The sequence below is a fragment of the Perca flavescens genome, chromosome 3, assembly GCF_004354835.1.
Source record: "Perca flavescens isolate YP-PL-M2 chromosome 3, PFLA_1.0, whole genome shotgun sequence".
Lineage (NCBI taxonomy): Eukaryota > Metazoa > Chordata > Actinopteri > Perciformes > Percidae > Perca > Perca flavescens.
The window spans coordinates 35,474,599-35,500,558 of record NC_041333.1 but is presented as its reverse complement, the minus strand read 5'-3'; the positions used below and the strand labels follow the sequence as shown (position 1 = coordinate 35,500,558).

At 43.9% G+C, this 25,960-nt stretch overlaps 1 protein-coding gene across 1 annotated transcript in view; it reads right to left on the bottom strand.

The window, feature by feature from the left end:
* Nucleotides 1–240: 240 nt before the first annotated feature.
* LOC114552410 (flotillin-2) overlaps nucleotides 241–25,960 on the bottom strand; it is a 26,918-nt gene continuing 1,198 nt past the window's right edge. The window contains exons 2-11 of the mRNA XM_028573170.1: nucleotides 25,765–25,846; nucleotides 24,013–24,103; nucleotides 21,059–21,182; nucleotides 19,292–19,410; nucleotides 14,091–14,204; nucleotides 13,876–13,995; nucleotides 12,252–12,466; nucleotides 11,241–11,424; nucleotides 6,299–6,448; nucleotides 241–2,494 (exon numbers count right to left, since the gene is read on the bottom strand). Of these exons, the coding sequence (XP_028428971.1) occupies nucleotides 2,456–2,494; nucleotides 6,299–6,448; nucleotides 11,241–11,424; nucleotides 12,252–12,466; nucleotides 13,876–13,995; nucleotides 14,091–14,204; nucleotides 19,292–19,410; nucleotides 21,059–21,182; nucleotides 24,013–24,103; nucleotides 25,765–25,846 (1,238 nt within the window). The 3' untranslated portion in view covers nucleotides 241–2,455. The remainder of the gene's footprint in view (nucleotides 2,495–6,298; nucleotides 6,449–11,240; nucleotides 11,425–12,251; nucleotides 12,467–13,875; nucleotides 13,996–14,090; nucleotides 14,205–19,291; nucleotides 19,411–21,058; nucleotides 21,183–24,012; nucleotides 24,104–25,764; nucleotides 25,847–25,960) is intronic.

Sequence of the window (25,960 nt, the reverse complement as noted above, 5' to 3'; positions counted from 1 at the left end):
CCCTTGGTGTTCTCTCAATGAGCTTCATGAGGTAGTCACCTGAAATGGTTTTACCTTCACAGGTGTGCTTTGTCAGGGTTAATTAGTGGAATTATTTCCCTTATTAATAAAAAAAGCAAAGGGTGGCTACTTTGAAGAATCTAAAATATAAGACATGTTTTAAGTACATAATTCCATATGTGTTCATTCATAGTTTTGATGCCTTCAGTGAGAATCTACAATGTAAATAGTCATGAAAATAAAAAGGAAAAGCATTTGAATGAGAAGGTGTGTCCAAACTTTTGGCCTGTACTGTATATACACACATAAAATCACCACTGTATTCGTCACGTGCTAGAGATACAAGGTTCAAACATCACTGCCACGCTAGTTTTAGGTTTAGCGTAGGTGAGCGCAGCTCTTTACAGCATTGAAGGGAGACGAGCTGTTCTTCTGCAAGTTAGTGTCCAAGTCGATGGGATACATTTCATAGGAGGTATGCCCCAATAACGTACCGTAAGCACTCCGAATCTTTGTATAAAAAAAAAAAAACCTTTCCGCGTCAGATTCTTTCTACCGCTGCACCGAGCTTAAAAAGGATAATGGGGTTGTATAAGCTACTTCTCCATAGTCGGTGTATTGGCTACAGTGCTGCTGTGGACAGGGGCCGCAGCTAAATGTATTTTAGACTCCAACAAAAAAAAAATGTGTCTAGTGTGTACGCTATATTAAGAATATTTTCACACCTTGCTGTCAGACAGCCTATTACGACGGTGATCTGAAGCCGTTATCTCTGCTCTCTTAAAGCCACCAGACTCCTCTGACAAAAACAGTCATTTTGCCTAAAAACCAAAAGGAGTTGCTGCTCTACCGCTGCCTCCATCGGTTAGTTAGTCTGCGTTATTGTGTGACTTTGGTGTTTGAAAATGGTTAGTTCAGATTCAGTTAAGTCACACAATAACACTAACTAACTAACTAACTAACTAACTGGTGGAGGCAGCAGTAGACCAGTAACTCCCTTTGGTTTTGAGGCAAAATTACTGTTTTTGTCAAAGGAATCTGGTGGCTTTTTTTTTTTAGGTGTCTAAATCCGTACTCCTCCCTGTTTCTCCAAACTTGGGGCGTGCCGACCACCATCAAATGTAGCTAAAACGCTGACTATGGAGAAGTAGCTCATACAACCACACTTCTAAACATCTGAACTCTCCCTTTTTAACATTTGGTGCTTTGCCCCCACCCCCCAAAAAACAAAAAACATTTACAAACAGCAATATCACTGATTTAAAACAGACAAAACATTGTTTGATAAGTTAAAGCACACACAAAGTGCTAAAAGGTCCTTCTATTTTTTTTATGTCACAGTTATTAAAAACAAATCAATGCAAACGTGTGCAAACGTTAAACAGAAAAGTGTGTTTCTGTGTAAAGTGTAGGAGTTTGGTTTGTTTGACGCACCCTGTCGAACGTGACTTAGCATTTACGGGTATTTATAGTATGAAATTACACATCAGATATACTGTACAGTATCCCAAAATCCTTCTGATAACGACAATACAACAAATTAAAAGACAACCTATTCTATTTGGCATCGCTGTTCGGCCTTTCACTTTTTAGAATCTACTCACATGAAGCTTTTTCCCCCAAATATAAACATAACAAACACACCTCCATGCTGGCCATTTTTACAGTTTGCCCATCATTCTTACTTTCTCTTCTTTCTTTCTTTTTAACACAGGCTGATTTTTTTCAATCTTAATCAAGGCCGAAACTAACAGTTTTCCACTAAATATTAAAAGGAACACACTACAAGCTAACCATATCAGCACAAGATCAGATTTTGCGTCCCGTTTTCCTGCCAGCATGTCAATAAAAAGCATATTTATCATGCCTGATATCAACAGTTTGTCGAGAATTAAACTTATTTCAGGGGAACAGACAAACTTTGCACAATGAGAGAGGCTTCTTTTAAGATTTTGAGCACCTGTTGCATTGTAAGAATCAATCAGTGACCCAAAATAACAAATCATTAAATATTGCAACATGTAGGATACAAAGAAAAGCTCTACGAGAAAGAGATTAATGTTATCTAGGGAATGCAGATGTGTCTAACGATAAAGAAAGTATAATATAAAACGACGTACGGAATGTAAAAAGTGAGAGCCGAGGCCCCGGGGTCTGACAAAGCAGGACCCTCAATGTATAAATACAGAATATTAAGTGTTATAATGAATCTAACCTGGATAAAAAACACAAAATGTTCCCATGTTAACACAAAATAAATAAAAAAAAAAATCTTTGAATGAGCAGCAGTGCATGCAGATATTCTGGCCCTGTGTGAAGTAAGGCACCAGAGGTTTCCAAAATTCACTTGGTTTACAGTATATACGTATAAAACAACAAAATTCTTCAAGTGTATTAAAGGCAGTCTATCAGAGTGCATACAAGAGATACTGGAGTCATGTGGAGGAGTCGGCTTTCAGGCTTGAGCACCGGTCATCTTCTGCAGCAACGGGATCTGTCAAAAGACGAACACATTATTCAACCTGCCGTTGAAACTCTGAAACAAGGCTACAGTACGTTCAGACTGCAGGCAAAAGTGGCCCAAAGCTGATTTTTTTTTGGGGGGTCAGAAGTAGTGTGAACACTCAAATCTAGCCCAAATCTGACAATGTGGTCCTGAATCAGACCCAGGTCTGATTCGTTTTCAACGCGGCCGCAGTGTGAACAACCGAGGCGGATTTTATGCGACTTTTACGTCAATCTACATCGACATTTGTCACAATTATGCACCAGTGGGAGTTAGCCCGCGACAGACAGTAACATTAAAAACTGGACTAGGCCTACAACATGGAGAACAGTGATGGAGCAAGTCGATGGAGGGAGAGGAAGGTGTTAGACCGAATTAGTGTTATGCTCATAAATGTTACAGCTGCCAGTGGCCAGGTTGGCTCAGTGGGTAGAGCAGGCGCACATATACATAGAGGTTTATGCCTCGACGCAGAGGTCCAGGGTTCGAATCCGACCTGTGACGATTTCATGCATGTCTTCCCCCTCTTTCTCGCCTTTCTCGCCTAGCTGTCCTATCCATTGAAAGGTGGAAAAGCCCAAAAAAAATCTAAAACAAAGTTACAGCTGCCATTACGCAAACATTTTGAAATAAAAGTGAAAATGCCGACTTCCTCCATAACCTCCATAACTTTAGTGCAGCAGCGTGCTGCGTCTGATGTCATGGTTACTGTTCTTTTGCGCATGCGGGTCAGTTCGAAACCGCAAACAGTTCACACTGGAATCTGATATAGGACACATTATAAAAAGGTCAAACAAAAAATCAGATCTGAGCAAAAAATAATCCAAATTAAGCATTAAAACTTGCGGTGTGAACGTAGCCAAAGAGTGCCTTCATGGCCTACTTTTAGTTTTTTTTTTCTCCAGTCACTGTTCTTTTTTTAGGGTTTTCCCGAAAATCTCAACTGGCTGGCTTCAACCACCTACACGTGATCCGCGGCAAAAACCGCGAGGTAGGGCGCAGAGAAAAGAGGCAAAACGCAGCGGGAATTTTACCGTGGATCATGTGTCAAGAAAGCAAAACAAATCTGCAATTTAATGCAGTGGATGTATAAAAATAGAGCTGCAAAACACTGAAAAGGATTAAAATGGAGGGATGAGCAAGGGACTCAACTCTGTCACTGAGAAACTACAGACTCAACACGCCAATGCTCTAAGAGTTCTACAGCTAGGGGAGACCCCACCTATCTACAGCTAGAGGAGACCCCACCTATCTACAGCTATCTATCTACCCACCCCACCTATCTACAGCTAGAGGAGACCCCACCTATCCCCACCTATCAGCTAGGGAGACCCCACCTATCTACAGCTAGGGAGACCCCACCTATCTACAGCTAGGGGAGACCCCACCTATCTACAGCTAGGGGAGACCCCAGCTAGGGGAGACCCCACCTATCTACAGCTAGGGGGGACCCCATCTATCTACAGCTAGAGGAGACCCCACCTATCTACAGCTAGAGGAGACCCCAGGGGCTGGGGAAAAAGCTAGAGGAGACCCCACATCTACAGCATAGTATGGGATCGATACAGCATAGTATCGCGATATTTCGTGGCAATACTGTATCGATACACAGGCGCCAAGTATCGATCTTTTATTATTTAAATTGCACATCAGAATTTAACTTTTTGGTAGTATAATAATAAAATCAATTGCTTATTCAGTCCACCAGATGGCGCTGTTTGTTTTCTGGTGAGGTCAGCGGGGTGACTGTCAGCGTGCAGGAGGATGTAGATAAAATAAACATGGCAGCGTCAGAGAAAGAAATCAGAAATGCACCATCTGCGTTTAAATCAAGTGTTTGGACTTTTTTCGGATTTTTAACAAGGAGGGGACAACTGAGATGGACATGAGACATGGGATTTGCAAGGAGTGTCGTATGCAAATAAAATACTCAGGGAATACCACAAACATGAGGGCTCATCTCACGCGCCACCATCCAGAGTTAGCGTTAGCCGAGGACGGTAAAGCTAATGCTAAACCAGCTCCGCCCGAAAAACCAACCAACACTGGACACACTTAGCTTGACAAAGCTACCTCCCAATTCAGAGCGAGCTAAGAAAATAACTCAAGCCATCGCCTACTTCATGTGCAAAGACCTGCGTCCATACAACGTTGTGGAAAATGAAGGATTTTGTCACTTGCTAAAAACACCGGAACCAAGGTACGTGACTCCGTTCGCCGTTTTGTACTCATTTTAATTGTAAAAATACCTGTAGTAGCACAGCAGTGCATACCTGTTGGTATTACAGTCTAGTCCACCTTAATTAAAAATGCAAACAGGTCAGTTTGCCAGGTGTATACAACATTTATAACATATTCATTAAAGTGCTGGTTAGTTAGTCAGCTTGACAGTCACATTTTACAGCAATAAAATTCATGTGAGATGAACAAACAGATGTTGACAAAGTTTTCCTTTGGGGACATAATAATGAAGTTGGAAAAAAGGTAATAAATTGCAATATATTGCAGAATATCGCAATATGTTTAAAATCGCAATAATATCGTATCGTGACCTAAGTATCGAGATAATATCGTATCGTGGTACCTCTGGTGATTCCCACCCCTAGAGGAGACCCCACCTATCTACAGCTAGAGGAGACCCCACCTATCTACAGCTAGGAGAGACCCCACCTATCTACAGCTAGAGGAGACCCCACCTATCTACAGCTAGGGGAGACCCCACCTATCTACAGCTGGGGGAGACCCCACCTATCTACAGCTGGGGGAGACCCCACCTATATACAGCTAGGGGAGACCCCACCTATCTACAGCTAGAGGAGACCCCACCTATCTACAGCTAGGGGAGACCCCACCTATCTACAGCTAGAGGAGACCCCACCTATCTACAGCTAGGGGAGACCCCACCTATCTACAGCTGGGGGAGACCCCACCTATATACAGCTAGAGGAGACCCCACCTATCTACAGCTAGAGGAGACCCCACCTATCTACAGCTGGGGGAGACCCCACCTATATACAGCTAGAGGAGACCCCACCTATCTACAGCTAGGGGAGACCCCACCTATCTACAGCTAGAGGAGACCCCACCTATCTACAGCTGGGGGAGACCCCACCTATATACAGCTAGAGGAGACCCCACCTATCTACAGCTAGGGGAGACCCCACCTATCTACAGCTAGAGGAGACCCCACCTATCTACAGCTAGAGGAGACCCCACCTATCTACAGCTGGGGGAGACCCCATCTATCTACAGCTAGAGGAGACCCCACCTATCTACAGCTGGGGGAGACCCCACCTATCTACAGCTAGAGGAGACCCCACCTATCTACAGCTGGGGGAGACCCCACCTATATACAGCTGGGGGAGACCCCACCTATCTACAGCTGGGGGAGACCCCACCTATCTACAGCTAGAGGAGACCCCACCTATCTACAGCTAGAGGAGACCCCACCTATCTACAGCTGGGGGAGACCCCACCTATCTACAGCTAGAGGAGACCCCACCTATCTACAGCTGGGGAGACCCCACCTATCTACAGCTGGGGGAGACCCCACCTATCTACAGCTAGAGGAGACCCCACCTATCTACAGCTGGGGGAGACCCCACCTATCTACAGCTGGGGGAGACCCCACCTATCTACAGCTAGAGGAGACCCCACCTATCTACAGCTGGGGGAGACCGTGATAAGCCTTAAGCGTAGCCCTTTAACACTCAAACTTTCACCAGCTTTTGGTCTTATCCACCACCTGTGGATTTAGAGAGCTGTTACTAGCGTTGATATTACTGTGCTTACCTTTGACAAATCCACTCCAGTGAGAGCGTTGACAGACACAGGAAGTTCAGCCAACAGGCGGTTGACCTCGCTGGTCAGCCGGTTGCCGTCCCCACTGAGCATGACGATCTCATTGGTCTTGGCTAATGGCGCAGCCACCTTGGACGCAATCTACAAAAGGTACAAGAAAAGTCTTTACTGTACGGACATGAATAAAAATAAAAGAAAAAACATTGAGTTATCATGTTATACAAGATTGAAGCAACTGCGGTGATCCCGACTAGAGTGCGGATCGGGCCCCATTGTTCTGTCCGAGCCCGACAGAGCAGTAACCGAGCCCGGCCCGACAGGCATTAAGATATTTCGGTCCAATCCCGACACAGTTAAAATCTCGTTTTTTTTCCTCACACTAATGACACATGTAAGTTTGTTTGTGTGGAAAGGCCAGTTTTATTAAGCAACTGTAGGAAGGCATCCGGGAAATGCCAACAGATGAGCTCATCAGCGCACGTAAATATTTAAAATGTTCAATGTGTTAACCTTTTCCTGATCGCTTCGTTAACGACCGTGAAAAACCAGGGGAGACTCGTTTCCTCCAGGGCCGACGTTACAACATGAATATCGTCGGGGTTAAAATCACGTTTCTGGTGAGCAAATGAATGAACTTGGCTTTCAGTCTGGGGTTTATTTTGGACACCGCACACTAGGGCTGCCACCTCTTAGTCGATTAGTCGACTAATCGGTCGTTTTGGTCTTAGTTGACTAAGATTTCTTTAGTCGATTAGTCATTTTTTATGCTTATTCATGCTTAGTTACTCATTTCCAAGAAACTTCTGAGCACATTTATGGTAAACACAAGATTTAAAGTGGTGCTTTTGCAGGATTAATTGTGGAGAAACTCAGTTTTACAGATGGTTAATTAACTACATTTATATTGGGCTTTTCTGGTCTTAACCACCTCTCAAAGAGCACAGCTCTGTCAATTAAATCAACTCATCGATTAGTCGACAAAATCGTATAAGTGTTAGTCGACTAAGAATTTCTTCAGTCGAGGACAGCCCTACCGCACACGCTGTGTACAAAACTTCAACTTATTTCCACCAACTCTGCTCCGGTCGCATCCACACACACACACACACGCACACACACACACACACACACACACACACACACACACACACACACACACACACACACACACACACACACACACACACACACACACACACACACACACACACACACAGACACACAGCTTTCTTAAAAGAGCTGCAGCACCATTTTACAACAAATGCCTTATCACAATGCGCTGATGTGACCGAGCCCGAACCCAAACATAATTTCTAAATATCTGTCTGTCGGGCTCGGGTCTCTCTACTCCCGACTACAGACTGAGAGCTGTCATTTTCCTTCAATTTCTCCGTGGTTTATGTTCCATTGCCTGAAAAAAAATAGATCTTGTGTTGAATTTTTGGGTTTGAGCTTTGAACACTTTCTGCAACTATTTAAAAGTTGGGTTACAGCTTTCTGGGTGCTCGTGTGGGGATTAAACAAACAAGATATAACAAGAGATTTTAGAGGTGCTGCTGGGCAGATTTATTAGATGAATACACAGCCAGGCTAGCAGTTTTCCCCTCGTTTCCAGCCTTTTGCTAAGCTAACTGTCCTGCGGCAGTGACTTCATATTTAACAGACAGATATGAGAGTGGTGTCGATCTTCTCACTACCGCTTGGCAAGCAAGTGAATGAACGCGCAGTGTTTTTACAACTTTTTCAATTCACGTACAGATAAGAGAAATACTTCTTAGTGTGGGAACCACGCACGGACATAATGCTGGCTCATGCTGGCTCATGCTTGTCGTAAAACGTTTGATGCATCTTGAACAAAACTACAGGTGTTTAGAGAAGCTGGAGGTGCATTATGGACCTTTTAAAGTGCTCATATTATGCTTTTCCCCTTTCCTTTATTGTGTTATATATCTTTTGTGTGCATGTTATAGGTTTACAAAGTGAAAAAGCCCAAAGTCCAGCCCAAAGAGACTTACCATCTCCAACAGAAAACACTGTTCACCAACTGCTCCAAACAGCTCTGTTGTAGTCCAGCCTTTACTTCAGAGACCAACGTGGTCACTTTGTATCACACGTTATAATGCTCACCTAGCTGCTAGCATGGCACACCCTCATACTCTGCTTCTGACTGGCTAGTAGTCCTTACCTAGGTACTGTCAGGACACGCCCTCGTACTCTGCTTCTGACTGGCTAGTAGTCCTTACCTATGTACTGTCAGGACACGCCCTCGTACTCTGCTTCTGACTGGCTAGTAGTCCTTACCTAGGTACTGTCAGGACACGCCCTCATACTCTGCTTCTGACTGGCTAGTAGTCCTTACCTAGGTACTGTCAGGACACGCCCCTCATACTCTGCTTCTGACTGGCTAGTAGTCCTTACCTAGGTACTGTCAGGACACGCCCTCATACTCTGCTTCTGACTTGCTAGTAGTCCTTACCTAGGTACTGTCAGGACACGCCCTCATACTCTGCTTCTGACTGGCTAGTAGTCCTTACCTATGTACTGTCAGGACACGCCCTCATACTCTGCTTCTGACTGGCTAGTAGTCCTTACCTAGGTACTGTCAGGGCACGCCCTCATACTCTGCTTCTGACTGGCTAGTAGTCCTTACCTAGGTACTGTCAGGACACGCCCTCGTACTCTGCTTCTGACTGGCTAGTAGTCCTTACCTAGGTACTGTCAGGGCACGCCCTCATACTCTGCTTCTGACTGGCTAGTAGTCCTTACCTAGGTACTGTCAGGACACGCCCTCGTACTCTGCTTCTGACTGGCTAGTAGTCCTTACCTAGGTACTGTCAAGGCACGCCCTCATACTCTGCTTCTGACTGGCTAGTAGTCCTTACCTAGGTACTGTCAGGACACGCCCTCACACTCTGCTTCTGACTGGCTAGTAGTCCTTACCTAGGTACTGTCAGGACACGCCCCCTCATACTCTGCTTCTGACTTGCTAGTAGTCCTTACCTAGGTACTGTCAGGACACGCCCTCATACTCTGCTTCTGACTGGCTAGTAGTCCTTACCTAGGTACTGTCAGGACACGCCCTCATACTCTGCTTCTGACTGGCTAGTAGTCCTTACCTAGGTACTGTCAGGACACGCCCTCATACTCTGCTTCTGACTTGCTAGTAGTCCTTACCTAGGTACTGTCAGGACACGCCCTCATACTCTGCTTCTGACTGGCTAGTAGTCCTTACCTATGTACTGTCAGGACACGCCCTCATACTCTGCTTCTGACTGGCTAGTAGTCCTTACCTAGGTACTGTCAGGGCACGCCCTCATACTCTGCTTCTGACTGGCTAGTAGTCCTTACCTAGGTACTGTCAGGACACGCCCTCGTGCTCTGCTTCTGACTGGCTAGTAGTCCTTACCTAGGTACTGTCAGGGTGCGCCCTCATACTCTGCTTCTGACTGGCTAGTAGTCCTTACCTAGGTACTGTCAGGACACGCCCTCGTACTCTGCTTCTGACTGGCTAGTAGTCCTTACCTAGGTACTGTCAAGGCACGCCCTCATACTCTGCTTCTGACTGGCTAGTAGTCCTTACCTAGGTACTGTCAGGACACGCCCTCACACTCTGCTTCTGACTGGCTAGTAGTCCTTACCTAGGTACTGTCAGGACACGCCCTCATACTCTGCTTCTGACTGGCTAGTAGTCCTTACCTAGGTACTGTCAGGACAAACCTGACTGGCTAGTAGTCCTTACCTAGGTACTGTCAGGGTAATACTCTGCTTCTGACTGGCTAGTAGTCCTTACCTAGGTACTGTCAGGACCGCCCTCACACTCTGCTTCTGACTGGCTAGTAGTCCTTACCTAGGTACTGTCAGGACCCTCATACTCTGCTTCTGACTGGCTAGTAGTCCTTACCTAGGTACTGTCAGGGCACGCCCTCATACTCTGCTTCTGACTGGCTAGTAGTCCTTACCTAGGTACTGTCAGGATACGCCCTCGTACTCTGCTTCTGACTGGCTAGTAGTCCTTACCTAGGTACTGTCAAGGCCCTCATACTCTGCTTCTGACTGGCTAGTAGTCCTTACCTAGGTACCGTCAGGACACTCCCTCATACTCTGCTTCTGACTGGCTAGTAGTCCTTACCTAGGTACTGTCAGGACACGCCCTCGTACTCTGCTTCTGACTGGCTAGTAGTCCTTACCTAGGTACTGTCAGGACACGCCCTCATACTCTGCTTCTGACTGGCTAGTAGTCCTTACCTAGGTACTGTCAGAGCCCTCATACTCTGCTTCTGACTGGCTAGTAGTCCTTACCTAGGTACTGTCAGGGCACTCCCTCATACTCTGCTTCTGACTGGCTAGTAGTCCTTACCTAGGTACTGTCAGGGCCCTCATACTCTGCTTCTGACTGGCTAGTAGTCCTTACCTAGGTACTGTCAGGGCACGCCCTCATACTCTGCTTCTGACTGGCTAGTAGTCCTTACCTAGGTACTGTCAGGACACGCCCTCGTACTCTGCTTCTGACTGGCTAGTAGTCCTTACCTAGGTACTGTCAGGACACGCCCTCGTACTCTGCTTCTGACTGGCTAGTAGTCCTTACCTAGGTACTGTCAAGGCCCTCATACTCTGCTTCTGACTGGCTAGTAGTCCTTACCTAGGTACTGTCAGGGCACTCCCTCATACTCTGCTTCTGACTGGCTAGTAGTCCTTACCTAGCTACTGCGCATGTGCGACTCCCAAATAAAACTCTGTAGCTAAAACAGAGAGCTAAACACACAGGGTGAAAAGAGGAGCTTCAGTAATGTGCAGTACAACAAAAATATGGTGTTTGTTGAAAATTAAACCATGTAAACCTATTCTGGTACAACCTCTAAATACAATCATGAACCTGAAAATGAGCATAACATGAGCAGTTTAAGGACACTTGGAGAAGCCGTCTATGTTTTACCTTAGGCAGGGCCTCCAGGACCAGGGCGGTCTTAGCTGCCTCTCCGTACTGCTGGTAGGCCTCAGCCTTCAGTCTCATCTTCTCAGCCTCCGCCTTGCCCACGGCCTCGATGGAGGAAGCCTCCGCCTCGCCGATCTTCCTGATCTTTTCTGCCTGAGCCTGAGCTATCAGCACCGTCTTCGTCCTGAAACACAAGAGTTAAATTAACTGATAGCTGATTCATCCATTTAACACATCTCACAATATGCTGCGTACTTCTAACTGCTAATTGCAAAGATTAATCGATAAGTTGTCAACTATTAAGTAAACCGCCATCTACTTTGATAATCGATTAATCAGTTTGAGTAATTTTTTTATATAAAAAAGTAAAAAATTGTTCCGATTCCAGCTTGTCTAATGCAAAATTATATAGTTTCTTCTCTCCTCTGTGACACTTGGGTTGTGGACAAAACAAGACATTGGAGGACGTCTTCTCTGGCTTTTGGGAAACACTGATCCATACTTTTCGGACATTTTGCAGCCGTCAATAATGCTTCTGGTGTATTTTGCATTTTGACATTAAATCTATACTAGATGTTTCAGATTCCTACTCTAATTAGCTCGCCAAGTCCTCCCTTTTAAGCCAACTACAGGCCACTACAGCAAGAGGACAAGAAGAGCGTGGACTTTGCCGAACACTTGTGTTGTCAAAGTGTTACGATACCAATCATCACTATGGAAACACCGGTATAAGTGTCTTTTATAGAAATGTAGTATTGTTGTTTCTTCTGGCTTTTATTTCTTTGATTATGTTTTTATTTGTTTTTAAGGTATGTTGTATGTCATGTCTGTGTCTTTTGAATGGACCTTGAGTCTGGAATAAAAACGATGATGATGATGATGATGATGATGATGATGATGATGTTGTTGGTTCTCTGTGACCGTGACAGTTCTTCCTATTGGTGATAATGGTTGAAAAAGCTCCTAAAAAATGGTCTGAATGCCCCTTTTGACCGCTGGGTTCTCACTCACTTCTGCCCCTCGGCCAGCTGCTGCATTTTGTAGGCCTCTGCCTCGGCGGGCCTCTTGACTGTGGCGATGAGCTCCTTGTCCGTCCGCTCGATCTCCCTCTCCTCGATGGTGATCTGCTTCTTCCTCTGCACCACTTCGATCTCAATCTCCTCCAGGCAGATCTTCTGCTGCTCCTTGGCTGCCTGCAGCTCGTACGCCAGCTGGGCCTCTGCTTTCTAAAAAAACATCAGCACGTGAGACTAGAGCCCGACCGATGAAGGATTTTTAAGGCCGATATCGATACAAATATTTGGTTGATATATCGGCCGATATATATATATATATATTTTTTTAAATCCAGAAACGCGTAACAAAACATAAACAGACTTCCCTTATTTGTAGCTATTTATGAGTCCTCACTAAAATAATTTGATAATTCACACAACAGGGGCACAACAGGAGCAGCTGGTGCGTTTGGAGGCCCACGCTCCATGGCTGCAGCAATCCTCTCCAGACCTGAGGAGATGAGCCCGAGAGGCCGCAGCAACATCGCCACCCGGACAAGACGGGCATTTATTACTTTGCCGCATCTCGGACAGCTCCCGCTGGCGTGCGCCAGGCTAATCCGCCGTCATAATAGCAATCCTCCATGGAACAAGCACGCCTGCTGTGAGCTGACGCTCTGATTGGTTTATTGCACGTTACGCCCAAACCACACCTAGCTACTTCAGACCAACCCATTTTAGATTTGCGTCGGGCGCAAGACTCATTTATCCCGCCGGTATCATAGCAACAGCGCCTGAGATCCGCCCACAAAGCTACTTGCGTTTTGCGTTTCATACTTGCGTTTCAGATCGTTAAAATAGGGCCCATTGAGTTCTTTGAACAAAAACAATAACAACAACAAATCAGAGAGTGTTGCCAACAGGGCCATTGTAGAGCGCCCTCTGGTGGACAAACTATGCCAACACTCAGAACATGGTTGAAGGGTGTTTCGTCCGTTTTTATTTTATTTTTTAAATATTAATTTATCAGCCGTTATAAATGCCGATACCGATAGTTTGGAAATTGTCTAATATCGGTCGATAATATCGTCCCGCCAATATATCGGTCGTGCTGTACATAAGACAGTCAACTGCAGTTTTTTGCACCTGTGCATTGGCTTCATCTTTTAGCATCAGAGGTTGCTGCTTAAGACAATGTTCAATGTCTTTTTTTGAAGCTGCCAGCGTCTGTTTTACAGTCCTGTGGAGTACATCGTGTTTTCAAAAAAAAAAAAAAATTGTCCTGAGAGGCTCAACATCTTGCGTCAGAGGTTCAACTTTTCTGGGAAAAAAAAAATCGCCCTATGTCAAGCGCTTTTTTTTTTTTGACAGCTGACCAGATAATCAGAGTAGCGAGACCTGTCGTTTCCACAACAACAAGAAAAAATGGAGAAGGTAGATAAACTTGAGCTAGTATCGGAGCACAGCGAGTTATACAATAGGAGCGGGTGCACCCTGTCCATGGAACTCGCTTTGTTTTATCTAACGTTAGCAGTAGCACCGCTCCCTCTCTCTGGTCATTCTCTAGCTCACTTTACCGCTTTGGTACTACTTTAAAGCACCTGTGATCATGCCCTCACACAGTTTAGTCAGGTGCCCACCTTAGTGTTGACTTCCTGGTTGAAATTAGCTTTCTGCAGCTCCAGCTCTCGTTTGGAATCTGCCATCTTGGTGTCAGCCTGGAATTTGACGTGCATCATCTCCTTCTTACACTCGGCTTCCTATGTGACAATAGAGAAGTAAAGCTGTGTTGTTGTTTTTTATGTCCACACAGAATCCACTTCTCAGAGTCTCCCACCTGCTAGGACCTCCTTACCCGTATCCCAGCATCCCTCTCTGCCTCAGCCACGCCGATGTCTGCGTCTCTCTGGACGGCTGCAGTCTGGGTCTTCCCAAGGGAGCTCAGGTAATCCAGTTTATCGTACACATCCTGCGAGCACAGACAAACAGGTCAACCTGGAAGCATCCTGCAAACACTAAAACCACAGGAAACTGTGTGTGTGTGCATGCATATGCATATATATATATATATATATATATATATATATATATATATATATATATATATATATATATATATATATATATATATATATACACACACAGTGAGGAAACAAAGGCTACTGTACCAAATATTAACATTGATTTTCTCAGGTGTTCAAATACTTATTTGCAGCTGTATCATACAACTAAATAGTTAAAAAATCATATATATTGTGATTTCTGGATTTATTTTTTTTAGATTATGTCTCTCACAGTGGACATGCACCTACGATGACAATTTCAGACCCCTCCATGATTTCCAAGTGGGAGAACTTGCAAAATAGCAGGGTGTTCAAATACTTATTTTCCTCACATATATATATATATATATTTGTGTGTCTTAGGGCTGCTCTGTATCAGAAACATATGCGATAAAGTTGTTGAATATCTTAGATATTACTTATCTTGATATTACTTGGGCAGCACAGTGGCCCAGTGGTTAGTGCTGAAGCAAGAAGGTTCTGTGTTCAAATCCAGGCCTTTCTGTGTGGAGTTTGCATGTTCTCCCCGTGTCTGCGTGGGTTTTCGCCGGGTTATCCGGTTTCCCCCACCACTAAAAATATGTTCCCCTCCCTAACTACCTGATGTGTGGTGAGCGTTCTGGCGTCTGGCGTCGTAACTATGCCGTGCATCACCCAGGTGGGTGCTACACATTAGTGGTGTTAGAGAGCAGTCCCCACCCCCCCCCCTCCCCCCAAATGCGCTTTGAGTGTCTATGATAAAGCGCTATATAAATGTAATAAAATAGTGTACCCATTCTGCGGATTTCAGAATTCTTCTACAATACAAAAATTGTATTGTTTGTTGAATTCAAAACAAAATTAGTTATTTAACTAACTGAACATTGAATTTAAAAGGCAGCACTAAAAAAAAATTGGGTGCATTACTGCACTTTAGATTATAAAGTGCAGTTTTTTACTGATATTTTCTGTCTTTGGCGATATGTCACAGCCTTTCACAATGGGTTTATTGCGGCAGTTGATATTGCGATGATGCAATTTAAAAAAGAAAAAGAAATGATATATTGTGCCCTAGTGTGTGTGTGTGTGTATATTTATACCATATATTAGGGCTGGGCGATATGGAGAAAATCAAATATCACCATATTTTTGATCAAATACCTCGATATTGATACCGCAACGATATTGTAGTGTTGACTATTGGTGCTTTCACTGATGAATAATCATCAGTAATGTGGATAATCTAATAAAGGCAAATACTACAACAGTTACAACAGTCTGGTAAGTTCAGAAAATGACATCACTTTACTGTAATGCAGCCTTTAAAACCAGGAAAAAACACTTACCGGTATGTCATATTACAATAGTACGACATCTAAAATCTAAGACGATATCTAGTCTCATATCACAATATCAATATAATATCAATATATTGCCCAGCTCTACTATATATATATATATATATATATATGTATATATATATACACAGTACAGGCCAAAAGTTTGGACACACATTCTCAATTCAATGCGTTTCCTTTTCATTTTCATGATTATTTCCATTGTAGATTCTCACTGAAGGCATCAAAACTATGAATGAACACATATGGAATTATGTACTTAACAAAAAAGTGTGAAATAACTGAAAACATGTCTTATATTTTAGATTCTTCAAAGTAGCCACCCTTTGCTTTTTTATTAATAAGGGAAATAATCCCACTAATTAACCCTGACAAAGCACATCTGTGAAGGTAAAACCATTTCAGGTGACTACCTCATGAAGCTCATTGAGAGAACACCAAGGGTTTGCAGAGTTATCAAAAAAAGCAAAGGGTGGCTACTTTGAGGAATCTAAAATATAAGACATGTTTTCAGTTATTTCACACTTTCTTGTTAAGTACATAATTCCATATGTGTTCATTCATAGTTTTGATGCCTTCAGTGAGAATCTACGATGTAAATAGTCATGAAAATAAAGAAACACATTGAATGAGAAGGTGTGTCCAAACTTTTGGCCTGTACTGTGTGTATATGTATATATATATATATATATATATATATATATATATATATATATATATATATATATATATATATATACACACACACACAAACATACACGACCCACTAATGTCTTGAAGCCTCCACTAATGAGCTAACTGATGAATCGGACTCTGGGCTTTCAGCTAAGCATTATGGTCCGCTGCTGTGTCTGCTCCACACTTCCTTTAGTTCTCATCAACAGCAGTCCAGCTGTACAGAGGGAGTCTCCCGCCCGCAGAGAGGACGTCTCTAATGAGCAGCAGCCCCGACAGCAGATTAAATACATTCGATAGATTAAAAACAAGCCAGGGCGGCTGCTGACTCATGTTCGTATGACTTCTACAGAACTGCTCAGCCTATAAACACACACGGCATTTCCCAAATGTCGGCTGTAGTTCATGCGTCAGACAGAAATGGAAACAACAGAGCGCTCACAATCCCAAAGATGCACTTCTAAACTACAAGTTATACATTTTCCCTCTCTAAGAAGTGTAAGGAGATTGATTGTGCAGCACTAATCATAATGTGAAGGAGATTTATGAAAGTATATCAAGTTTTTTTTATTTTATTTAATTACTATATCAAGTGTATCAAATTCTTCACGCTGCGATTGTTGTGGGCAAAAATATTGGGGTAAACCTACATTTGTGTTTTCAAAGCCGAGCTAACAAAAGAGTCTGCTAGCCTTCCTCTTTGTCAGCCGTGTCAAACGCTTAATGTTACAGCCCATAAACCAGGGGTGTCAAACTCAGTTTCCCAGAGGGCCAGATTGGAAAATGAGAATCAGATCAAGGGCCAGACATGTAAAGATTATTGAGATGTGTTTATTTAAAAGAGAAATAAAGTTGGAAATAGGCTGAAAAAAAGCATCAACATTTTCTGAAAAAGTGACAAAAACATCAGAAAGTGACAAAAGCATCGTAAAAAGAGTCACAAATTTCCCAAAAAGTGGCAAAACATTGAGTAAAGCGTCAAAATCGTAAAAACAAAGTGCCTAAATCTTGAAAAAAAACGCATAAACCGCTGTAAAAAAAAGTCAAAAATGTTTAAAAAAAAGCACCACAAATGTAAAAAAATAAATAAAATAAAAACACCAAAAACTTTGGAAAAAGCGATAAAAAAAACTAGGTGGGCCTCAATTTACTGCCGTTTTCTCTTTGCACTGGAGTCAAAGTCCACGCTGAACTGTGTTATTTCGACCTGTCTTTGCTCAGTAGCTACGTACATTAGCATTTTCTTCAGGTATTCCGGTTTGCTGTCTGAGCACTACGTACATTGCCCTTACTAGGGGTGCAAGACATATCGACTCAATGGGCCCTATTTTAACGATCTGAAACGCAAGTATGAAACGCAAAATGCACGTAGCTTTGTGGGCGGATCTCGGGCACTGTTGCTATGATACCGGCGGGATAAATGACTCTTGCGCCCGACGCAAATCTAAAATGGGTTGGTCTGAAGTAGCTAGGTGTGGTTTGGGCGTAACGTGCAATAAACCAATCAGAGCGTCAGCTCACCTTCCCTTTAAGGGCAGGCGTGCTTGTTCCATGGAGGATTGCTATTATGACGGCGGATTAGCCTGGCGCACGCCAGCGGGAGCTGTCCGGGATGCGGCAAAGTAATAAATGCCCGTCTTGGGTGGCGATGTTGCTGCTCCTCTCGGGCGCATCTCCTCAAGTCTGGAGAGGATTGCTGCAGCCATGGAGCGTGGGCCTCCAAACACACCACCTGCTCCTGTCGTGCCCCTTCCTCCTCCTCCCCCACTCCATCTCCGTCCACCTGCTCATCAACACATCCATGATTCATGGAAATGTTGCGTAAATCACAACGAGCCACAAAGCATGCTGGGACTTTTTGAGGACTGTACTGTAAAGTGCCTCCTGATCTATCCAAACACCTGAAGCGCATTTTCAGTAATATTTTCCTTTGTAATTATGTATGGTTTGCAAAAATGGGAACTGCTGCGTCCGTGTAGATGAGAGAAGTGTATGCGCGTTGTGCACACGCTACATTATGGCCAAGCATGCGCCCCTAAAATAGCATCTGAATAACACGCTACTGACTTTAGACCAGGTTTTTCCTGGTCAGAGGCGGAATTGGTTTCTGAACCTGCAAAATAGCACCAATTAACATTTGCGCCGGAACACGCCTCCTCTTTTCGCTGAACCGCCTCCAGGAGCGCAAATACATTCCTTAATTTACCGACGTGCGTCTGTGGAGGGAAAAGTCTGCTGTGCATCGGGTGCAAAATAGGAATGATACATGCGTCGGTGTACAAAGGCAATTGCGCTGAGTGCAAGATAGGGCCCAATATCGTTATCGCAATGGGTCTCTTTCGCCCGATCTCTGGGAAACCTCAGATTTGATTGTAGTTTCTGCAAGTTCAACATGGATTATAAATCGAAAGTTGAATGAACGAGTACTTCTGTCCTTTTGATTTCTTACAGGTTGAGTCGTTGTTGCCCATAACACGCTAGCATGCTGCTAATGAATGCTGATTGGTCAGCGAAGGAATGATTACGACCGGAGGAACTTCTTCCTATATTAGAAGTTCTTTGGTGCACGTCAGCGCACGGGGCCACTACGTGACAAACCCTATGGAGCGTACCACGTGGGTGTGCATATTTCAAAAGAGTGATAGTGTAAGTGAAGAAATAGATAGAGACAACAAAACAGAACGAATCAGAGAAGAGAAAGAAAAGTTGTGTCCTGTTCTCCTGCATTTATTTTATACTGTCCAACCAGCAGAAAATGTCCTGTTCTGTAGACATGGTCCTTATTTATTTATTTATTCATGTTGGACCAGTCCAATATGACTGTCAGTTGAAATAAACCTTGTGTTGTATGTGTTATGGATCTATTTTGATGCGTTTTCCAGTAACTTTTGTAATTTTACGTATGTTTAAAAAATATATAGAAATGAATATCGATATCGCAATATCACATTTTGTCAATATCGTGCAAGCCTAGCCCTTACCTTGATGGTAAAGCTGAGAATCTCGATGCCCATCCTGCCCACGTCGGGAGCTGCCACCTCCCTCACCAGTTTAGCAAACTGGTCTCTGTCCTGATAGATCTGCTCTACAGTCAAGGTACCTGTGAAAGAGAGACGTTGTCAATTTCTCCATCCCACGTGTCCGTGCGTACCTTTCAATTCAAAATGACACTTTTCACCAACTGGCAGCAGTCTTGTGCATTTTTATGTTTTATCAATATTTCTTTGGATTGTGTAAAAACTGAGGGCAGCAGAGTTTGTTTTTTTTTACTCTTTAGAGCAGTGTTTCTCAAATGGGGGTACGTGTACCCCTAGGGGTACTTTGGTGTAAATGAGAGGCCAAACCGCAGGAAAATATCTGTGTCTTCCCTTCGTGTAAACGGGGCTTTAGGTTCACAATAAATTTCGGCCCACCTAGTTTTTGTCGCTTTTCCCCCCATGTTTCTTAAGTTGTTTCTGTTGCTTTTTTCGACCTTTTTTTCCTAGGATGGATAAGGAACTTTTTTTACTGACTTTTTTTAGGGCTTTTATGTCGACCAAACTGCAAAGGAGAAGACTTTATAAGACATGCAATAACACAGTCAAAGATATTTGACTTTTTTCAAAATGAAAGCATGTCAATAAACTCTAAATGTCTGGCCCTTGATGTGATCCTTATTTTCCAATGTGGCCCTCTGGGAAACGGAGTTTGACACTACTGCGGTAGAATATTATATTCTCTTGTGTATTTGATTGAATGTAGATCCTCTACCACAGTGTTTCTCAAATGGGGGTGCGTGTACCCCTAGGGGTACTTTGGAGGACTGCAAGGGGGTACGTGAGATATTTAACTAAATGTTTTATAGTTACGAGGCTGTTGTCCAGAACATTGTTCCTCTTTATGTAGAATTTTTTTTTCTAGCAAAAATGTGACATTTGTGTCTCCTTCTTTGGACCTCATCTATCCTTCCTTCTACTGTCCTTCTACTTTTTACAAGTTTCTCACTTGTTTTTTCTTATGTCACTGTTTTTGAGGTTTTTGATACTATTTGGACCTATTCTTGCCTTCCTTCCTTCCTTCTTTCTACCATTTTTTTCCAACTTTTTGTCTTTTTTACAGTTTTTCTCATCGGCATTTAAATGTTTTTTCCAGGTCCAAGGCTGTTGTTTAGTAAATCTATCGCTGACAGCGCTGTACTGTTCCTCTTTATAGAGACTTTTTTTCAACCAAAAATGATTAGCGCTGGTCAGGGGGTACTTTGGTTCAAGAAACAATTCAAAAGGAGTACATTATTGAAAAAAGTTTGAGAACCACTGCTTTAGAGAAGCATGTAATCCTTTTAACTAAAGAGACGCAAATGTTAGGTTATGATAATATGCATGACAAATACTGCACTGCTGCCACAAATCAATCTAGAGTTAATAGACAATGATGCTTAACCCTCCTGTTGTCCTTGGTCAAATCTGACCCGTTTTCAAAAAGTTTCTATAGCAGAAAATTTGGGTTTCTTTTAACTACATTGTCAAAAAAGTAAAAATAATAACGTGGATAGTTCCGTAAAATAAATTATCAGTTCACTACTTTCATCGAATTTGGGGGTTTTATTCAATTTTATAGCATTTTGAAGACTAAAAATGATACAAGAACATTGAAAAAAATTGAGGGGAAAAAAGAACGAAAACGTCAAAAAAGCACACAAAAACCCCCGACAAAAAAAAACGACGTGTAAACAGGGTCAAAGGTTGTTCAAATTAAATTAAAGTCCATACCTAGAATGGAGCGCAGATGTCCCTCCAAAGTCTGCAGAACCACAGCTTTGATTTCCATGACCGATTTACCCAGGAACTGCTCACAAGCTACTGCCAGTAAGTCATGCTCCGTCATGACTTTCACCTGAAGAAGACACAGTGAGGTCAGCTCATCTGCTAACAGACCAAAACTCACAACATCTTGTGTCAGAGTAAAACTTATGTGTAGGGCTGCCACCTCTTAGTCGATTAGTCGACTAATCGGTCGTTTTGGTCTTAGTTGACTAAGATTTCTTTAGTCGATTAGTCATTTTTTATGCTTATTCATGCTTAATTACTTATTTCCAAGAAACTTCTGAGCACATTTATGGTAAACACAAGATTTAAAGTGGTGCTTTTGCAGGAATAATTGTGGAGAAACTCAGTTTTACAGATGGTTAATTAACTACATTTATATTGTGCTTTTCTAGTCTTAACCACCTCTCAAAGCGCACAGCTCTGTCAATTAAATCAACTAAGTGTTAGTCGACTAAGAATTTCTTTAGTCGAGGACAGCCCTAGTTATGTGTGCTATATTATCTGCTCCCTCAACATGCCACGAAAGCTGTGTAAAAAACATTGGCGCAGTAACGTAATACATCCGGCAAGTCTTGGTTTTGTGGCATTTCATTAAATCTAATGCAGAAAAATTTCCAGCTGTGATATGCTGAACAATACTGAGAAAGTTTATGATGCAGCCTTTGTATTACCTTGCTCCGCCCTCCTACGTACTAACGCTCAATTTTCATGTTCCTTCAGTACTACGTCTGGGTTTGCGGTATATTCTTGGGTTTTCTCCGGCCAAATCTTAACCGGTCCAATCAGCGAACAGAGGGAGTGGCTGAGAACGATGACGTTGAGGTCATGACGTGCGCTAGTTTGAGTTGTAGTTCCGTTATGGCGGCGGCGGGAAAAGTTTGATTTTCCAGCTAAGTTGGCTAAGGCTAGCGAAGCTAAGCCAATAGTTGTTGTTGTTTCCCCTCTTGTTAGCCTGGTCCTACCAGACTCTGGTCCATTAGCCTGGTCCTACCAGACTCTGGTACACTAGCCTGGTCCTACCAGACTCTGGTCCACTAGCCTGGTCCTACCAGACAATGGCCAGAGTCTGGTAGGACCAGGCTAATGGACCAGAGTCTGGTAGGACCAGGCTAGTGTACCAGAGTCTGGTAGGACCAGGCTAATGGACCAGAGTCTGGTAGGACCAGGCTAGTGTACCAGAGTCTGGTAGGACCTGGCTAATGGACCAGAGTCTGGTAGGACCAGGCTAATGGACCAGAGTCTGGTAGGACCAGGCTAGTGTACCAGAGTCTGGTAGGACCAGGCTAATGGACCAGAGTCTGGTAGGACCAGAGTCTGGTAGGACCAGGCTAGTGTACCAGAGTCTGGTAGGACCAGGCTAATGGACCAGAGTCTGGTAGGACCAGGCTAGTGTACCAGAGTCTGGTAGGACCTGGCTAATGGACCAGAGTCTGGTAGGACCAGGCTAATGGACCAGAGTGTGGTAGGACCAGGCTAATGGACCAGAGTCTGGTAGGACCAGGCTAGTGTACCAGAGTCTGGTAGGACCAGGCTAATGGACCAGAGTCTGGTAGGACCAGGCTAATGGACCAGAGTCTGGTAGGACCAGGCTAATGTACCAGAGTCTGGTAGGACCAGGCTAATGGACCAGAGTCTGGTAGGACCAGGCTAGTGTACCAGAGTCTGGTAGGACCAGGCTAATGGACCAGAGTCTGGTAGGACCAGGCTAGAGGACCAGAGTCTGGTAGGACCAGGCTAATGGACCAGAGTCTGGTAGGACCAGGCTAGAGAACCAGAGTCTGGTAGGACTAGGCTAATGGACCAGAGTCTGGTAGGACCAAGCTAGAGGACCAGAGTCTGGTAGGACCAGGCTAATGGACCAGAGTCTGGTAGGACCAGGCTAGAGGACCAGAGTCTGGTAGGACTAGGCTAATGGACCAGAGTCTGGTAGGACCAGGCTAATGGACCAGAGTCTGGTAGGACCAGGCTAATGGACCAGAGTCTGGTAGGACCAGGCTAGAGAACCAGAGTCTGGTAGGACTAGGCTAATGGACCAGAGTCTGGTAGGACCAAGCTAGAGGACCAGAGTCTGGTAGGACCAGGCTAATGGACCAGAGTCTGGTAGGACCAGGCTGGAGGACCAGTGTCTGGTAAGACCAGGCTAATGTACCAGAGTCTGGTAGGACCAGGCTAGTGTACCAGAGTCTGGTAGGACCAGGCTAGAGGACCAGAGTCTGGTAGGACCAGGCTAATGGACCAGAGTCTGGTAGGACCAGGCTAGTGTACCAGAGTCTGGTAGGACCAGGCTAGAGGACCAGAGTCTGGTAGGACCAGGCTAATGGACCAGAGTCTGGTAGGACCAGGTTAGAGGACCAGAGTCTGGTAGGACCAGGCTAGAGGACCAGAGTCTGGTAGGACCAGGCTAATGGACCAGAGTCTGGCAGGACCAGACTAATGGACCAGAGTGTAGATAGAGTCTGGCCATCAGCTTTCAGAAATGTCATCAAAACCAAATAAGATAAACAAGGTAAGTGGGAACAAGGGTTGGGTTTTTATTTAAGATGTGTTTATACTAGTGCCTTAATGATAAAAATGTATTTTATAAAAACATTTTTTTAGTTAACAGGAGAAGACAAAGTTCTCAAATGTTTAAAGCTCTCTCAACACCAACAACACAACAACTTTTGACAAAATAAAACTTAGTCTAAACTTTGCCAAATGTTATTTACATCAGGAACTATCTGCTTAACAAGACAAAGATTGCAGCTTTCTTCTCTTGTACTTATTGAGCGCTAGAGAAACATTTCCGTAAGAATAAAATAATGAGGTTCAACGTGCAGACCTAGTGATATCGGAGGAAGTCGGTAAAATAGGCCTGGTCTATGTGTCTATGTGAGGACACTGGGATGTGGTCTTACCTGAGCCACACCTGTGACCGTGATGGCTACCCCCTCTGCTGTCTCCACGTCCTCACATCGGGGCTGCAGAGTCATGATCTCGAGGGTTATCCTAGAGTGAGAAAAGATGCCATGAAGATAGGAATATTAAGTGATGAGAGCAAGCTTTTTTGGCCTTATTTGATGGAATATCTGAAGACCAGAAATGAGGAGACAGAGGGGGGACTTAGAGGCAGCAAAGGGCTGCAGGTTGGACTCGAACCCAGGCCACTGCGGTAAGGACTGAGACTTATTATACTGGGAGCACGCTCAACTAGGTGAGCTACCAGGGCGCCCCGGTTTCAGTTTTTCTGTTTTTTTGTTTTTTTTTAAGGTTTTAGTTTTTATTTAGTTACAGTTTACTAAAAATACTTTGTACTTATGTTTTATTTTACTATAATAACCCTGGTGTGAATGTGTAGGCTGAAATAGAAACGTTTCTACCTGTTAACACTAGAAACATCAACACTCTGTAATAGTCAACAGAATATGGTAAAACGTCTTTCACTCTCCACTTGCTTACAGATTGTCTGTAGATAATGGGACTGACTGCCCTGAGGAAATCCAAGACCACAAAAGTCCATTTCAGCTGTGGTCTGTTTTAAAAACCTTGGCCATTTTCTTCAAATAAGATTGGACAGAGGGTTAAAGTGCTCATATTATGCTTTTTCCCTTTCCTTTTTATTGTGTAATGCATCTTTTTTGTGCATGTTATGGGTTTACAAAGTAAAAAAGCCTAAAGTCCACCCCAAAGGGACAGAAACACTGTTCACAAACTGCTCTGTTGTAGTCCAGCCTTTACTTCAGAGACAAACAAGGTCACTTTGTAACACACGTTATAATGCTCACCTAGCTGCTAGCATGGCACACCCTCATACTCTGCTTCTGACTGGTTAGTAGTCCTTACCTAGGTACTGTCAGGGCACGCTCTCATACTCTGCTTCTGACTGGCTAGTAGTCCTTACCTAGGTACTGTCAGGGCACGCTCTCATACTCTGCTTCTGACTGGCTAGCAGTCCTTACCTAGGTACTGTCAGGGCACGCCCTCATACTCTGCTTCTGACTGGCTAGCAGTCCTTACCTAGGTACTGTCAGGGCACGCCCTCATACTCTGCTTCTGACTGGCTAGCAGTCCTTACCTAGGTACTGTCAGGGCACGCCCTCATACTCTGCTTCTGACTGGCTAGTAGCCCTTACCTAGGTACTGTCAGGGCCCTCATACTCTGCTTCTGACTGGCTAGTAGTCCTTACCTAGGTACTGTCAGGGCACGCCCTCATACTCTGCTTCTGACTGGCTAGTAGTCCTTACCTAGGTACTGTCAGGGCACGCCCTCATACTCTGCTTCTGACTGGCTAGTAGTCCTTACCTAGGTACTGTCAGGGCACGCCCTCATACTCTGCTTCTGACTGGCTAGTAGTCCTTACCTAGGTACTGTCAGGGCACGCCCTCATACTCTGCTTCTGACTGGCTAGTAGTCCTTACCTAGCTACTACAACACGCAGGGTGAAAAGAGGAGCTGCAGCAATGTGCAGTATAACAAAAATATGGTGTCTTTTGAAAATTAAACCATGTAAACCTGATACAACCTCTAAACACAATTATGAACCTTAAAATGAGCACTTTAAATAGTATAATTGTGCTGCTGGCACAAAAGCGTTTTAAGGAGCTACTAAAACACCAACTCCATGTGCAGATAACATAAATGGACATTATGTTTTAGCAGTTTTTTTTACCTCTGAGTGTCCGAGATGAGACACCAAGCCCAGGCCCAGCCTCCCACAGCGTAGGTCTTTGTATCAGAGCCACAACAACCACCTGAGGGAAGAGGAACAGTTGGATTAATACAATGCAGCATGGATATATTTTCTGTGACAATACCACAGTTACTACAATTGAAACTGTGTGCTGTACCTTATTGGACACGTCTGT